Source organism: Capricornis sumatraensis, chromosome 2, assembly GCF_032405125.1.
Source record: "Capricornis sumatraensis isolate serow.1 chromosome 2, serow.2, whole genome shotgun sequence".
NCBI lineage: Eukaryota > Metazoa > Chordata > Mammalia > Artiodactyla > Bovidae > Capricornis > Capricornis sumatraensis.
The window spans coordinates 81,903,148-81,919,498 of NC_091070.1; the positions used below are offsets into that span (position 1 = coordinate 81,903,148).

At 34.8% G+C, this 16,351-nt stretch overlaps 1 protein-coding gene across 1 annotated transcript in view; it reads left to right on the plus strand.

Annotated features, from left to right (window-relative positions):
• Positions 1-4,365: 4,365 nt before the first annotated feature.
• Positions 4,366-16,351, plus strand: part of MYO9A (myosin IXA) — a 183,603-nt gene continuing 171,617 nt past the window's right edge. Inside the window, exons 1-3 of the mRNA XM_068964194.1 lie at positions 4,366-5,205; positions 12,197-12,291; positions 15,126-15,188. Of these exons, the coding sequence (XP_068820295.1) occupies positions 4,366-5,205; positions 12,197-12,291; positions 15,126-15,188 (998 nt within the window). The remainder of the gene's footprint in view (positions 5,206-12,196; positions 12,292-15,125; positions 15,189-16,351) is intronic.

A 16,351-nucleotide genomic window follows, 5' to 3' on the forward strand; every position in this document is an offset into this window, starting at 1 on the left:
CGTATTTAGTCTTGTTTACCAAAGAACCTTGGCTTATTAGACCTTCATTTTTTAAAAGTTTTTGGTGTCTGCTTTTCTGTTTGATTCTATTTATAATCCCAAAGGTATGTTCTCAAGCCCTCTAACTAACAAACATTTCACTCATATGTCTTCTCCTTTCTCCTATAGCGGATATGGGAACACCTGCTAGTCTACTTACTTGCCCGTCTGTCACTTCCTGTCTAACTTATTATAGTTCTTCTCTGTTTTCTGCTTTTCAGGGTCACCATTGATATCCAGGGACTTTTGTCTCAGGTGTAAACCTAGTATTGCAGTTTGTAAAAGCTAAAACGAGCTTAAGAGATATTTAACTCAGCTTTCTTTTTCCATTTTGCTTTAAGTTATTTTGATTATACCACCTTTCTTTTGGCTAGAATTTACATGTATAGCTTCTTTCTCTTTTTAAACCTTTAGGTTCTGTATCCTCATAGTATACATTTGTGTTTATTGAAATCAGCACATAGGTGGATTTTTAAAAATCTGCTCTGACAATCTTTTAATTGGAGCATTGACACTTAATATAGTTACTTATATTTAGTTTGCTTTCTGTTTGTTCTGTCTGTTCTAAATGCCTCTGTTACCCTCTTTTGAATAGATTATTTTTTATCATCCCATATTTTCATTCTATTAGTTGTGAAGTTACGTTTTTTCCTTATTTCTTTAGTTTTTATCCTAGAATAGGGGTCGGCATCTTTTTCTTTTAAGGGACATGTAATAAACATTTTCAGTTTTATGGACTGTATGGTCTCTGTCTGTTCGATTCTGCCAGTATAGTACAAAAGCATTCATAGGTGATAGGTAACAGTGTAAATTGTGAAGGACTAGATGTAATCAACCAGACAAATGAGCACTGGTTTGAGACCAGAAATTGGGAGAATATTTTTATCTTTAAAGTGAGATAGTGGAAGAGGAACTGTAAGAGTGATTCATTAAAAAAAAAAAAAAGAACCTATCAGGGAGATTATAAGGAAAACATTTGTAATGTGAGGGCTGTTTTTAGAATGAGAGGATGGCCACCTTAGTCAAATGGCTGCAGTGTGGTGTGTTAAGATGAGGTTTGAGAAAAAACCTTTGAATTTGACAGCTTTGTGGTCATTGGTGACATCTTTAAAAAACATTGGCAGTAGCTTGCTATGTGGAAAGAGTGGTAAGGGAGTGGAAAGTGGAAATATAGACCATCGATTCCCAAATGCTATTCTCTGGACCAGCAACAAAAGAATTGTTTTGTTTTCCAAACCTCAGAACCATTTTGAGGCCTAGAAATGTATATTTTTAAAATGTTTCCCAGATGATTCTGATAAACAGTCATGGCTTGCTGTCAAGATGTATTTATGAGTGATTTTTAAAAAAACATTTTGGGGGGCAGTGTGCTGCACAGCTTGCGGGATCTTAGCTCTCCATCCAAGGATCGAACCTGGGCCCTCTGCAGTGAAAGCATGGAGTCCTAACCTCTGGACCACCAGGAAATTTATGAGTGACATTTTGAGAGAACCCCTTTTTTCTAACACAAAGCAGTGACTGATAAAGTAACAAAAATATATAACTGAATTGATATAAATGGGGCTCAAAATAAGGCAAACATTTCTATCTTGGAAAGAGAATGGAACACAGAGCAGTGAGTAGGGCTTATGGCTGGGAGCTTTCAGGGAATGCAGCTGAGGTTTTGGCCTCTTTGAGATAATGCAGAAATGTCACTGGAATTGGACTAATCGCTCGTAACCACGAGTCCAGGGTAGATGGGGCTCCTCTATTGAGAACAGTATTTCTGAGTTTGGTTCTGGGGCTGTCATACTATTCATCTTTATAGGTGAGTTATGCAGTATCCTGGAATAGTACGGGGAACAGCCTGTGTGACCGTAAGGAGTAGCTTTGCTGCTTCCTGTTGCCAGAGGCCATAGTTTATATGAGGCTTTATTCCTAGGAATTCATGAGAACACAAACATAGGTTTCCAACTAAAAACCTCCTGGCTTAAAACATATCTATGCTGTTACTGCAGGACAGATCTCCTGATTTGAATAGACCAACTGTAAGAAAAATATTTATGAGATAACTGGGAAAGTTAAATGTCAGTTGTATTAAAAATATTAATTTAAAGGTTAATAGTATTGTAATAGTATTGGTTAATAGTATTGTGGTGGTGTTAAAAAAAGTAGTAAATAATGGGTTCTTAGTAAATGTTGGTATGAAAAACAAGTCTTCCATTAAAAGGTGTACCTATAAAGCTAAATTCTCAAACTAATTAAGTCATCTAATGCTGAGAAAAATGAGAAATAAAATCAACAATCATAAGAGCAGTTCACTCTGATGACATTAAAATATTATTCTGAAAAATATCCAGTTATATAGAATGTTTAAGGAGGTAAGTAAGCAAGTAGTATCTCTTAAAATTTCAATTATGAAATTTAAATTGAAAAAAGATTGGATGAAAATAAGATAATCCTTAGGAGTGAAACAAGGTGATTACAAAAAACAACAACATGGTGTTTATGAATGGGAAGTCAGGAGGATATCAGTTTTTTCCAATATTGATCTATAAAATCCATCAAAATGCCCAAAAGTTTTTTCATTATAGTTGATACACTGATATTTAAATTTTTTATGGTGGTGCATAGTTAAAGTAACATTAAAGAGGAACAGATTGAGGTGATATGCCCTCCAGATAATCGAAGCTTATTATAAAGCTATACTAATTAAGATAGGCTTACTGTTGGTAAATAGACTAGTGAAAAAGATTACAGAGCCCAGAACAGATTGATACTTACATGGAATTAGCCACATGGCAGACATTATGAGTCAGTGGGGAAAGATTAGAATCTTCATTGTGGTGCTGGTTCAGTGGCTAATCTGAATTTGATTTGAAAATAAATATGAGCCCTGTCTAACAACATACATGAAAATAAGTTCTGTATGCATTAAAGACTTAAATAAGAAAAGCAAAATTTTGGTCTTTTAGGAGAAAATATAATAACTTTATATCCTTAGGATAAAGGAAGATTTAGAAAAACTATACCAGGAGATAATAGTATATAGGTTTTAGAGCCAGACTGCCTGCTTCAAATCTCAGCTTTATCACATTTGGTCTAGTTATGTAAAATTTCTGTGTTTTCTCTTTTGTAAAATGATGATGATAAAAAACAACCCTCAGGGACATCTTGTGAGTTTTAAATAATTCACGTGCAGTGCTTTGAAAAATGACTAGTACAAATAAACACATAATAAAAGTCAATTGCAATTGCTAATGTTGCTTATTAAAAAAGAAATAGTAACCTGTAAAAGATTGATAAATTTATCAAAAATATAACTTCTGTACAACAAAAGGCAACATGAACAAAATAGAAGGATAAGCTACTGAATGGTAGCAGATATTTGTCACTCATTCAGCTGAAAATTGAATATATAGGATATATAACTCATTCAAATTAATAATGAGAAGACAAATCAAAAAGGGGAAATTGAATAAACAGTCATAGCCCCAATGGCAAATGATAGGATGTGTTACTACCCCTTCTTAGTGGTCATCAGGAAAATAAAATTTGAAGTACTGAAACATCTTTTTACATTTCTTACATTGGCAAAAACTCCAGTCTGACAGTACTGACTTTTGGTAAGGAGGCAAAGAAACACAAGCTCTTCCTGGGTGACTGCAATAGTCAGTTGATATAACTACTATGGAGAGCATTTTGTTAGTATCTAGTATAGTTGAAAGATTCTCTCATTGTTTTCTTGGTTATAACTCTATCTAGTTTAATTTCTGTTTATCTGATCTCATCTTTTTACTGTTTTTACTTTCACAAATTTTTGCTTTGTTGGTGACACTCTTTCTTGGTTTTGCTTTATGTATAAGAGCTTTTGGATATATGATGATTAGATTTATGTGATTGTTTTGTCCATCTTAATTCAGTCTTCAGTGAGGTTTTTTTTTCATATATAAAGAAAGAAGTTGATTCTGATTCCAGGTACCTACCTCAGAAACACTTGAGATAGTAGACGACAAATTAATTATTATTTTTACTTTTTGGGTTTTGAATTACTAATATAACAAAACATTGAAAAAATTTTGGCTGCTTTAGAAAGTGTCCAGGTTTGGACAATATATGAAATATTGGGGTCTCAGTTAGACTGTTTTCAAGAACTGTTCCTATTCTAAGAGAAGAGTTGGGATTTTTTTGTTCTGAAAGATATAATCAACATAATTGTTAAGCCGGTTTTTTGTGTAATATGACTTCTTAATGTTTCACATCTTTTATGTTGCAGTTCTTTTCCCATGAAAATGATTTGCGCAGTCCTGAACACATACCATCCATGCTGATGGGACAGGATCCAATATGAATATAAATGATGGAGGAAGACGACGCTTTGAGGATAACGAACATACGTTACGTATATATCCTGGGACAATTTCAGAAGGGACAATCTACTGTCCGATTCCTGCCAGAAAAAACTCCACGGCTGCTGAGGTGATTGACTCACTTATAAACAAGCTTCATCTTGACAAAACAAAATGTTACGTTCTAGCAGAGGTGAAAGAATTTGGTGGAGAAGAATGGATACTCAATCCAACAGACTGTCCCGTTCAGCGAATGATGTTATGGCCCCGCATGGCTCTGGAAAATCGCCTGAGTGGAGAGGACTACCGTTTCCTTCTGAGAGAAAAAAACCTTGATGGGTCAATTCATTATGGTAGTCTTCAGTCATGGCTACGGGTAACAGAAGAACGTCGCAGGATGATGGAACGGGGTTTTCTTCCACAGCCTCAACAGAAGGACTTTGACGATTTATGTAGCTTACCTGATTTGAATGAGAAAACTCTCTTAGAAAACCTACGAAATCGCTTTAAGCATGAAAAAATTTATACCTATGTTGGCAGTATTCTGATAGCTATTAACCCATTCAAGTTTCTTCCTATTTATAACCCCAAATATGTTAAAATGTATGATAACCATCAATTGGGAAAACTTGAGCCTCACATTTATGCTGTGGCTGATGTAGCTTATCATGCCATGCTTCAGCGCAAAAAGAATCAGTGCATCGTTATTTCAGGAGAGAGCGGTTCTGGAAAGACTCAAAGCACAAACTTTCTTATTCATCACCTCACTGCCCTCAGTCAGAAAGGATTTGCCAGTGGAGTGGAACAAATCATTCTTGGCGCTGGACCAGTACTTGAGGTAAGTGTATAGAAATAATTTTTCTTACCCTTAAACATATCTTAAAAAGAAATTAAAATGTTGTTAGATGTGAGAAAATGAAGTAAAACTAAATAGAAGTATAGACATCGTTTTTTAGTTAGGAAGGAAAACTGGAAGACAGGAGGCAGTGTGGAAGGCTGAAAGATGTAACAGTGGCAGTATTTTTTTCAAAGAGGAGCTTTGGGCCTTAGTGACGCGAAGGAAAGAGAAGACTGGAGTCAGATATATCCCCCTGTAAAGGGAGAGAGCAGGGGCAGGACTCCTGTCTGCAATTGACTATGGTAATGCGTAGTTGGGGAAAATATTCTTTTCAATACATTTTTGTCTTTGCAGCTTTAAAATCTGTGCCTAAGATTGAAATTCTAAGGGTTCATCTTTGAAAATACAGAGAATATGGGAAAATTTTTTTTGTTATGTTTTATAAGTAATACCATCAAGGGTAGAGAGGAAACAGAATACACTTTTTGTTTTAAAGCTTAAAGGAGAGTTAATATTACTTGTTTTGAAAGAGTTTTTGTGAGGTGTAATTGCACAGATTTAAAGTGTTAATCTGTTACAATTTGATAAATTTGTCATACATGTGTACCCATTAAACCACCATCACAGTCAAGATACTAAACATATCCATTATCCCTAAGATTTTCTCATATCCTTTTGCCATGCCTCCTTCTCACTTCTCTCATCTACAAGAAACCTCTTACGTGCTTTCTGTCATTGTAGGTTAGTTTGTACATTTTACAATTCTTTATAAATGGAATCATGTAGTATGTGCTATTTTATGTTTGACTTCTCTCACATGGTATAGTTATTTTGTGTGTGTCAATAATCCCTTTTGCTAAGATAGTATTCCATATTGCATTGTATGGATTTACCACAGTTTGTTTATTCATTCATCTTTTGATGAATGTGTAGGTTGTTTCCAGTTTTTGGTTATTATATGTAAAATATTATGTTTTTGTGTGGACATTATCTGTTTTTTTTCTTGGGTAAATAGCTAGGAGTGGAATGACTGGATCATATCATGTATGTTTTTGTATTTTAGTCGCTAAGTCATGTCTGACTATTTTGCCACCCCATGGACTGTGTAGCCCACCGGGCTCCTCAGTCCATGAATTTCCCAGGCAAGAATACTGGAACAGGTTGCCATTTCCTTCTCCAGGGAATGGTCCTGACCCAGGGATCAAACCAGTATCTCTTGCATTGGGAGGCGAATTCTTTATCACTGAGCCACCTGGCTAGCCTAGGTCCTATCATAGGTATATTTTTAACTCTTAAAGAAACTGCCAAACTTATATATAAATTGTGCATACTATTTTACATTCCCACCAAGCAGTGTATACAGTTTGTGTTATTCCATATCCTTGCTAACCTTTGATATAGTCACCCTTTCTAATTTTAGCCTTCAAATAGGTATACAGTGGTATCTCATGATTTTAATGTGTATTCTATAATACATTCATGATGTGAACACCTTTTCATGTGTTTATTTGCCACTTATATATCTTCTTTGGTCAAGTGTCTGTCAAAATCTATTGCCCAACTTGTTACTGTTGTATTTAGAGAGTTCTTTGTGTATACTGGGTACAAATCTGTTATCAGACATGTGTTCTGAAAATATATACACATCTTCTCCCAGATTTAACCCTCTCTTTTTTGGAATTTAAATTTAAAATTTTCATAATGAAGTAAGTTGATTTACAGTGTTGTGTTAGTTTCTGGTATACTGGAAAGTGATTCAGTTATATATATCCCTGGTGGCTCAGATGGTAAAGAATCCACCTGTGATGCGGGAGACCTGGATTCAGTCCCTGGGTTGGGAAGATCCCCTAGAGGAGGCATGACAACCCACTCCAGTATTCTTGCCTCGAGAATCACGTGGACAGAGGAGCCTGGCAGGTCCCATGGGGTCGCACAGAGTCAGACACAGCTGAGCGATTGAGCATGCATGCACACACGTGCATGCACACTCTTTTTCGAATTCTTTTCCATTATGGTTTACTACAGGACATTGAATATGATTCTTTATAGATAATTATAAATCATATAATCATATAATGTGATTATACAGTAGGACCTTGTTGTTTATCTGTTTTATATGTAGTACTATGTATTTTTTGGGGGGGTTCCAAAATCACTACAGATGGTGACTGCAGCCATGAAATTAAAAGACGCTTAACTCCTTGGAAGAAAGGTTATGACCAACCTAGACAGCATATTCAAAAGCAGAGACATTACTTTGCCAACTAAGGTCTGTCTAGTGAAGGCTATGGTTTTTCCAGTAGTCATGTGTATGGATGTGAGAGTTGGACTGTGAAGAAGGCTGAGCGCCGAAGAATTGATGCTTTTGAACTGTGGTGTTGGAGAAGAGTCTTGAGAGTCCCTTGGACTGCAAGGAGATCCAACCAGTCCATTCTGAAGGAGATCAACCCTGGGATTTCTTTGGAAGGAATGATGCTAAAGCTAAAGCTCCAGTACTTTGGCCACCTCATGCAGAGAGTTGACTCATTGGAAAAGACTCTGATGCTGGGAGGGATTGGGGGCAGGAGGAGAAGGGGACGACTGAGGATGAGATGGCTGGATGGCATCACGGACTCGATGGACATGAGTCTGAGTGAACTCCAGGAGTTGGTGATGGACAGGGAGGCCTGGCATGCTGCGATTCATGGGGTCTCAAAGAGTCGGACACGACTGAGCAACTGAGCTGAACTGATGTTTCTACTAACCCCAAAGTCCTAATTTGTTCCTCTTTCACCCCCTTTTCCTTTGGGTAACCATAAGTTTGTTTTCTATGTCTGTGAGTCTGTTTCTTAGCAGTGAAAAGCTTAAGAAAGAAATCATGCCCAGGACCAGATGGATTCACTGATGTATTCTACCAAACATTTAAAGAAGAATTAACACAAATCCTTTAAAATTCTTCCAAGAAATAGAACAGGAGGGAGGAAAAGTTTCTAAAGTTACAAGGTCCAAAATATTTCACTGATACTAAAATTAGACAAAGACACCACAACATAAGAAAACTACAGACCAATATCCCTTGAAACAGAAATTCTTAAGGAAATACTAGCAAACAATTCAGCAAAATATAAAAGAAGTATTATGGTAAAGTAGGATTTATATTAAGGAATGAAAGATTGGTTAAACAATATAAAAATAAATGCAGTGTTAAACATTAATAGATTAAAGGACAAAAGCTACACCATTATCTGAATAGATAGCAGTAAAAGCATTTGACAAAAACAACACCCTTTCATGATTAAAACAAGCAGGCAAACAAACAAACAAAAAAGACACTCTCAACAAACAGAATAAGAAGAACTTTCTCAATCTGATTAAGAACACCTATTTATAAAAATATAGGTTAAAAACGTACTTAATAGTAATGCTTTGATCAGAAAGAAGATACAGATGTCTGCTCTCACCATTTCGTTTTTCTTTTCTTCTCTTTCTCTCTTATTGAAGTATAGTTGATTTGCAATGTTGTTTTAGTTTCTGGTGTACAACAAAGTGATTCAGCTACATATATATACACACACGTACATATATGTACACATACCCTTTTTCATATTCTTTTCCACTGTAGGTTATTACAAGATACTGAATATAGTTAATTCTCTTTGCTATACAGTAGGACCTTGTTGTTTATCTGTTTTACACATAATAGTGTGTATCTGCTAAGCTCAAATTCCAAATTAATCCCTCTCCAACCTCTTTCCCCTTTGGAAACCAAATATTTTCTATGTCTATGTGAGCCTGTTTCTGTTTCATGAATAAGTTTATTTGTGTCATATTTTAGATTCTACATATGAGTGATATCCTATGGAATTTTCTTTCTCTTTCTGAATTCACTTAGTATAATACCTCTAGGTCCATTTATGTTGTTGCAGAAGGCATTATTTTATTCTTTTTTATGGCTGAGTATTGTTTCATTGTTTACATATCAATTCAGTTCAGTCGCTCAGTCATGTCTGACTCTTTGCAACCCCATGGACTGCAGCACGCAAGGCTTCCGTATCCATCACCAACTCCTGGAGCTTGCTCAGGCTCATGTCCATCGAGTCGGTGATGCCATCTAGCCATCTCATCCTCTGTCATCCCCTTCTGCTTTCAATCTTTCCCAGCATCAGAATCTTTTCCAGTGAGTCAGTTCTTTGCATCAGGTGTCCAAAGTATTGGAGTTTCAGCTTCAGCATCAGTCCTTCCAATGAATATTCAGGACTGATTTCCTTTACGATTGACTAGTTTGATCTCTTTGCAGTCCGAGGGACTCTAAAGTCTTCTCCAGTACCACAGTTCAAAAGCATCAATTCTTTGGCACTCAACTTTCTTTTTGGCCCAACTCTCACATTCATACATGACTACTGAAAAAATCACAGCCTTGACTAGATGGACCTTTGTCTTCTAAGTAATGTCTCTGCTTTTTAATACACTGTCTAGGTTTGTCATAGCTTTTCTTCCAAGGGTCAAGCATCTTTTAATTTCATGGCTGCAGTCACCATCTGCAGTGATTTTGGAGCCCAATAAGATGAAGTCTGTCACTGTTTCCATTGTTTCCCCATCTATTTGCTGTGAAGTGATAGGACCGGATGCCATGATCTTTCTTTTCTGAATGTTGAGTTTTAAGTAAGCCTTTTCACTCTCCTCTTTCACTTTCATTAAGAGGCTCTTTAGTTCTTCTTTGCTTTTTGCCATAAGGGTGGTATTTTCTGCATAGTTGTGGTTATTGATATTTCTCCCAGAAATCTTGTTTCCAGCTTATGCTTTATCCAGCTCTGCATTTCGCATGATGTACTCTGCATATAAGTTAAATAAGCAGGGTGACAATATACAGCTTTGACATATTCCTTTCCCAATTTGGAACCAGTCCATTGTTCCATGTCTGATTCTAACCATTTCTTCTTGATTTCCGTACAGATGCCACATCTATATCCATTCATCTGTCCATGGATATTTAGGTTGTTTCCATGTCTTGGCTCTTGTAAATAGTGCGACTGTGAATACAGGGGTGCATGTCTCTTTTCAAATTAGATTTTTCTCCTGATATATGCTGAACAGTGGGATTGGTGAATCATATGCCAGTCTACTTTTAATGGGAAAAAGGCTGCTCTCTTATTAGGTCAAATAAAGATAGCCCTTTGAATGAGGTTTTCTAGGAAAATGCCAAATAGGTCAAATTGTGACCATTATCTATGGGACAGGGCTTTGACTTTAACTCTAGTCTGATCTTTCCAGTGGTTTCTAGGTGAGACTGCTTTTTGAAAAAACTGTAATTGTAGGGTGTTGGTTTTCTTGTCATTGTGGAGCTCGGGAGAGGGAATTGGTAATCAGGTAAGTTAAAATGCCATCAGTGCTTGCTTTTCTTACTGAAATCCAGCTGTTTTCCTTGATTAAATGTTATTCTTATAGGGGATTACTCTAAGCCTTTCATTAACTTCCAGATTCATCAAAAAGTTGATTTTGACAATTTTTGTTAGTTTTATTTCTTTTATGAAGGGGAGAGGGATTTCAGAGACCTTTACCATTTTCTCTGATCTCATTCTTAGTAATCTTTTCAAGAGACCTAAGTAATAAAATGTATTTTATATATTTACTCCTGTGGTTACTATTTCTGCTGTTTTCATTCCTTACATTGATCTGTATTTGAACATGGTATCATTTTCCTTCTGCACGAAGGATTTCCTTTGTTTCTTTTAGTGTGGGTTCACTTGTGATGAATATTTTCACATTTGTATGTCTGAAATTGTCTTTTATTTGCTTTGCTTTTTAATGTTTATTTTTAAAAGTATAGATTAAGATTAAAAAATACCGTTACAGTAGAATTGTATAAATGATAAAACGTACTAATTTGTGTAGTCACCTGTATGCAGTGGATGCAGAGTAGTTCCACTATCCCTGTAAAACTCCCTGATGCTTTTCCTTATTTTCATACCCTCTGCCCTTCCATACTCACATGAACTTGTGGAGACAATTTGTTTGTTGTTCCTTCTTTTTTTTTTAATGTCGTATTAATGAAAACATGCAGTATGTAATGTTTTAAGACTGCCTTCTTTCATTCAGCAGTATGTATTGAAGATTTCATTTAAGGTGTTGAATATGTGAGTTCAACCATGGGTTCTTAAATTTCAATTTTATGGAGATTTAACTTGAAATAATATATAGCCACTTAAAATGTATGGTTTAGTGATTTTTGATAAATGTATATGCCAGGTAACCACCATCATATAATCAAGTTATAGAATATTTTCATTACCCCTGTGTCCCATTTTTAGACATTTCCCACTCCTACCCCATTCCCAGACAGCTTCTAATCTGCTTCTTGTTACTCTTGTTTTGCCTTTTCTAGAATTTTATATTATAATATGTACTCTTGTGTGTGGTTTCATAGCATAACGTTTAATATTTATCAATATTGACATCTGTATCAGTAGTTTCATCCTTATTGCTAGGTAATATTTCATTGCATGGTATATAATTTGGATTATAACTTAGAAAGCTTATATATTTTTTATTCTTTCTAAAATAGTATTGTAGTTTTGTTTTCAATAGGCAAAATACAGTATAATATATTGCATGATGAAACTTTATTTCTTGTATACTGTTCTAAATTATAATTGTTTTGATGTAATTATTCTTTTCCCAGCCTGTTATTTCAGTTTAGCAAGATTTTAAAATGTATATATGTATTAAATATATATTATATATAAATGTGTTAAGAAAATTTGCTGGCGCTGGAATGTGAAAGTAAAATCTGATTTGTACTGAGCAATACGTTTTTACAGTTAAGACTTAGTTTACTCAGTAGCATAAAATGCAATCTACTTGACTTTATTGTGGATACTAGTTACTTTACCTGAAGTATGAGAGCCTGAAGCTATAAGTGAATTGCTTTTCTAGTATCTCTTTAGCACTTTTTTCTTGTTGAGATGATCTAAGGATATTCCATTTTTTAAAATAGAATTATTTATTTTGACAGGCCTTTGGAAATGCAAAGACAGCGCATAATAACAATTCAAGTCGTTTTGGCAAGTTTATTCAAGTAAATTACCAAGAAACAGGCACTGTACTTGGGTAAGTAGCAGTATCAAGCTTTGGAGATGTTTAAATGTTTGCCGTTGCCCCTTTATAAACCATAGGTTTTTCGTTTGCTCTTTAATGAAAATAGTGACATTAGTATTTACATTAAATTTTTTTCTCAATTTTTTTTTCTTTTGGAGAAGTTCAAACCTGGAACTTTTCTAGGAAAAGTTCTAAAAGGAAAGTTCTAAGAATAGTGTACCATCCATCCACCCGTACTTAGATTTATAAATTGTTAACAACTATATGCATTTGCTTTATCTTTCTTTTTTATGCATATATTTGTTTTTAAAAAATTGTCTTTGAGTAAGTTGGGTACATAACTTGACCCCTTGAAATAATTACTGTATTTCCTAAAGCAGCCACAATGACATTTTCCTGTATACTATTTTATACTCAGGGTATTTAATTTTGTCATAGTTATAGTTTTTGCTATTACAGTCTGTGATCAGAGTCCTCTGGTTGTGCCAGCAATATTCTTTATAGCTTTTAAAAAATTAATAGACTATTTTTAGAACAGTTCTAGATTAATGACAAAAATGAACAGAATAGGGAGTGTTCCCTTATGCCTCTTCATGCTATCCCCTAGTTTCCTCTGTTGATAGTATCTTGCATTAGGGTGTTCCATTTTTGTTGTTCATTGAATGGGCTTTGATAAATGTATAAAGGTATAGTTTCACTGCCCTAAAAATCCTCTGTGCCCCACGTGTTCATCCCTTTCCACCCACTAACCTTTGGCAGCTGCCCATTTTTTCACTGTCTTAATAGGTTAGCCTTTTCCAGAATGTCACATAATTGGAAATTATATAGCATATAGTCTTTACAGATTGCATTCTTTCTTCTTTAGCAATATTTATTGAAGAATCTTCCATGTCTTTCATGGCTTGGTTTTATTGGATTAATAAATTTTGGAGTAATTAACATCTTTATGGTTTTTAGACATGTTTTTTAGCTTTTTATATTTCTTATTGAGTTTATTCATAAATATTATGTTATTTTTAATGTTGCATTTTTATTAAAAGTGTGATTTTTCTCTTACATTATATCTTCTAAAATTGTACATTACTTGTATGTGTTAGTTGCTCAGTTATGTCCGACTCTTTGTGGCCCCATCAACTGTAACCTCCCAGGCTCCTCTGTCCATCGATTTCTCCAGGCAAGAATACTGGAGTGGGTAGCCATTCCCTTCTCCAAAGGATCTTCCTGACCCAGAAATTGAACCCAAATCTCCTGCACTGCAGGCAGATTCTTTACCATCTGAGCCACCAGGGAAGCCCCAATTACTTCTATTGATTTTTATATTAATTTTATATCTTACTATCTTGCTGATTTATTGTTTGTATTAGTTTTACTGTTGGTTGTTTCTCTCACCATTTCTAGGTTTATTATATTATCTACTAAAATAGATAGTTTAACTTTTTTTTCTGTTCCTATATCTCTGATTATTTTCTATCTTGTTTGATTACATACCTCCTAAACTATGATACTGTTTTTCTAGATACTTGTGTGAATGCCTTTACTTTTCTTTACTAAGTAGAATATTGGCTTTAGGACATTTTATCATGTTAATGAATTGAGCATTGATTTTAATGTTCTTTGAGTATTTTTGTCAGTAATGGCTACTGAATTTTATTAAAGGCCTTTTTGGCATCCATGGAAATTAGTCTGATCTTCACTCTTGAATTTATTAATATTATCATTATCTTCCCAATCTTGGATCATTTTGCATTCCTGAGAAGAGATTCTCATTTGATCAATACAAAGACAAAAACACCCACAGACGTACACATACAGACATATTTTTATACATACATATGTAAACTGGTTGTTGTGTGCTAGTTTTTATTTATGATTTTTATATCCATATTAGTTAAGTACTGTGTACTCACTCTCTATGAGAGTTCTTCCTTACATCCTTTTTCCTTCTTGAATTGAATCATATGTGTCTCTTTTTACATTTATAATATTCTGGTCATTGCTCTATAATAAATCCTGTCAGCTCAGTATGATAGCTGCTAGTTTGCCTGTTTTCTCCACTAGTTGTAAGCCCCTTGAAAACAGGTAGTATATCATTTGAAAACAGGTAGTGTATCACTTATTTCTGTATCTGAACAGTGCTTATACAGTGTCCAGTTAATGAGTGCTTTCTGAGGAAATTGGCAAGCATAAACACATTTATTCCAGGATGTGGCAACAGCATGGATATGTAAAGAAAGTATATCTTTGAGCCTTATTTAGTAGCCTAGCCAAAGTATAATATTTGAAAGAATGTACTATGGTATTGAACCTGGAAAGAAAGTCAGGTCTGTGTTTTTGTAGGCATTGAGTGCCATGTTTTGAACTCCTGACTTTATTTTGCTTTATGGAAGTTAAAAAAACACAGGAGTTTATGAATTGAACATGGATAACACTAACAATGTCCATAACACAATTATAATGGTAAATATACTCTGAAAGGTGGCTCAGACAGTAAAGCGTCTGCCTGCAGTGCAGGAGACCCGGGTTCAATCCCTGGGTTGGGAAGATCCCCTGGAGAAGGAAATGGCAACCCACTCCAGTACTGTTGCCTGGAAAATTCCATGGACTGAGAGGCTCCTCAGAGCCTGGTAGGCTACAGTCCATGGGGTCGCAAAGAGTCGGACATGACTGAGCAACTTCACTTCACATGCTCTGGAAGGCAGCTGTGCTCACCACTGTACCACCAATGATAATGGAAAATGTACTCTGAATAGTATTCTTTAGACATTTGCATCTTTTCTAATAAAATATTTGTCTACCTTATATTAGGCTTTTATTATTTATATCAACCAATTCTATTTTTATTCTAGTGCCTATGTTGAAAAGTATCTACTGGAGAAGTCTAGACTCGTTTATCAAGAGCATAATGAACGGTACATATTTTAATTTGTGTAATTGAGAGTGTAATTAAATTGAGTGTAACACTTGTATCATACAGATTGATTTTTCAGATCTTTGTGTATTATGACTTTTAATTCAGTTTATACCATGCATAGCTTTACATATAATTGCTATTTCTGTCATGGGAAGAATACTGTACTTTTGAAGATGCTGTGAGATATTTTTAATGACTATGTAGAATTGCTGTCTTTTCTAAATTCTAGGAGGACTATCAGAACAGGAAAATAGGGGTGTCTTAGGTGATATCTTTTGTTTTGTCTTTGGATCTTTTGCCATGTCTTAGTGTTCTTTCTCTAATTTGAGCAAAGTTTTTTAATAAAGCTCTTAACTTTATTATAATCTTTGAGGTATATGGAATTTCAGAGATGATATATATGTAACTTCCTTTAGATGAGGAAGCCAAATATCAGGGAGGTAAATGATTTGCTTCATGTTACAGTGAGATAAAATGAAGAGCCAGACTTTGAAGTTAAACAAGCCTACATTCAAGTATTGGATATGCCTTTGGCATCTCACCTAACTTCTCTGCTTCTTAGATACTTTTTCCTATTTTGTAGATGGAAAACTATCCTTTAGTTGTTCAGAAGATTAAGTGAAATAATGTTTATGAAATGCTTAGTGTAGTCCTTTTATATAATAAAGGTTCATTAAGCATTATCCTATGTTACTTTCTCTATACTTTGTGTTGTTAGTGTTGTACGAATGTTTATAACAGTAGACTCATCAGTATAGATTTATAGTTGTTGCTTTTTGCCAATGTCTAGTTGGAGGGGAAAAAGCCTTACAAACAACACTGACATTCATACTACCTTTTACAATATTTACCTATGTAGTTACTGTTACTGATACTATTTATTTCTTCATGTTTAATTGAATCTTGTCTTCTTTAATTTCAGCCATAAAAGCTCCTTTTAGCATTTTATGGGGTTCATCTGTTAGCTGTGAAGTATTTAGTTTTGATTTATCTGAGAATATCCTAATTTCTTCTTTTTTTTTCTTGAGGATAGTTTTGCTGGATATATAATTCTTGATTTTTTTTTCTTTTGGTACTTTGAATCTGTTTTCCTATCCATGGCTCTTGATGAGAAATCAGGTGGTAATCTTACATTAGGATCCCTTGATGAGGATTTCTCTC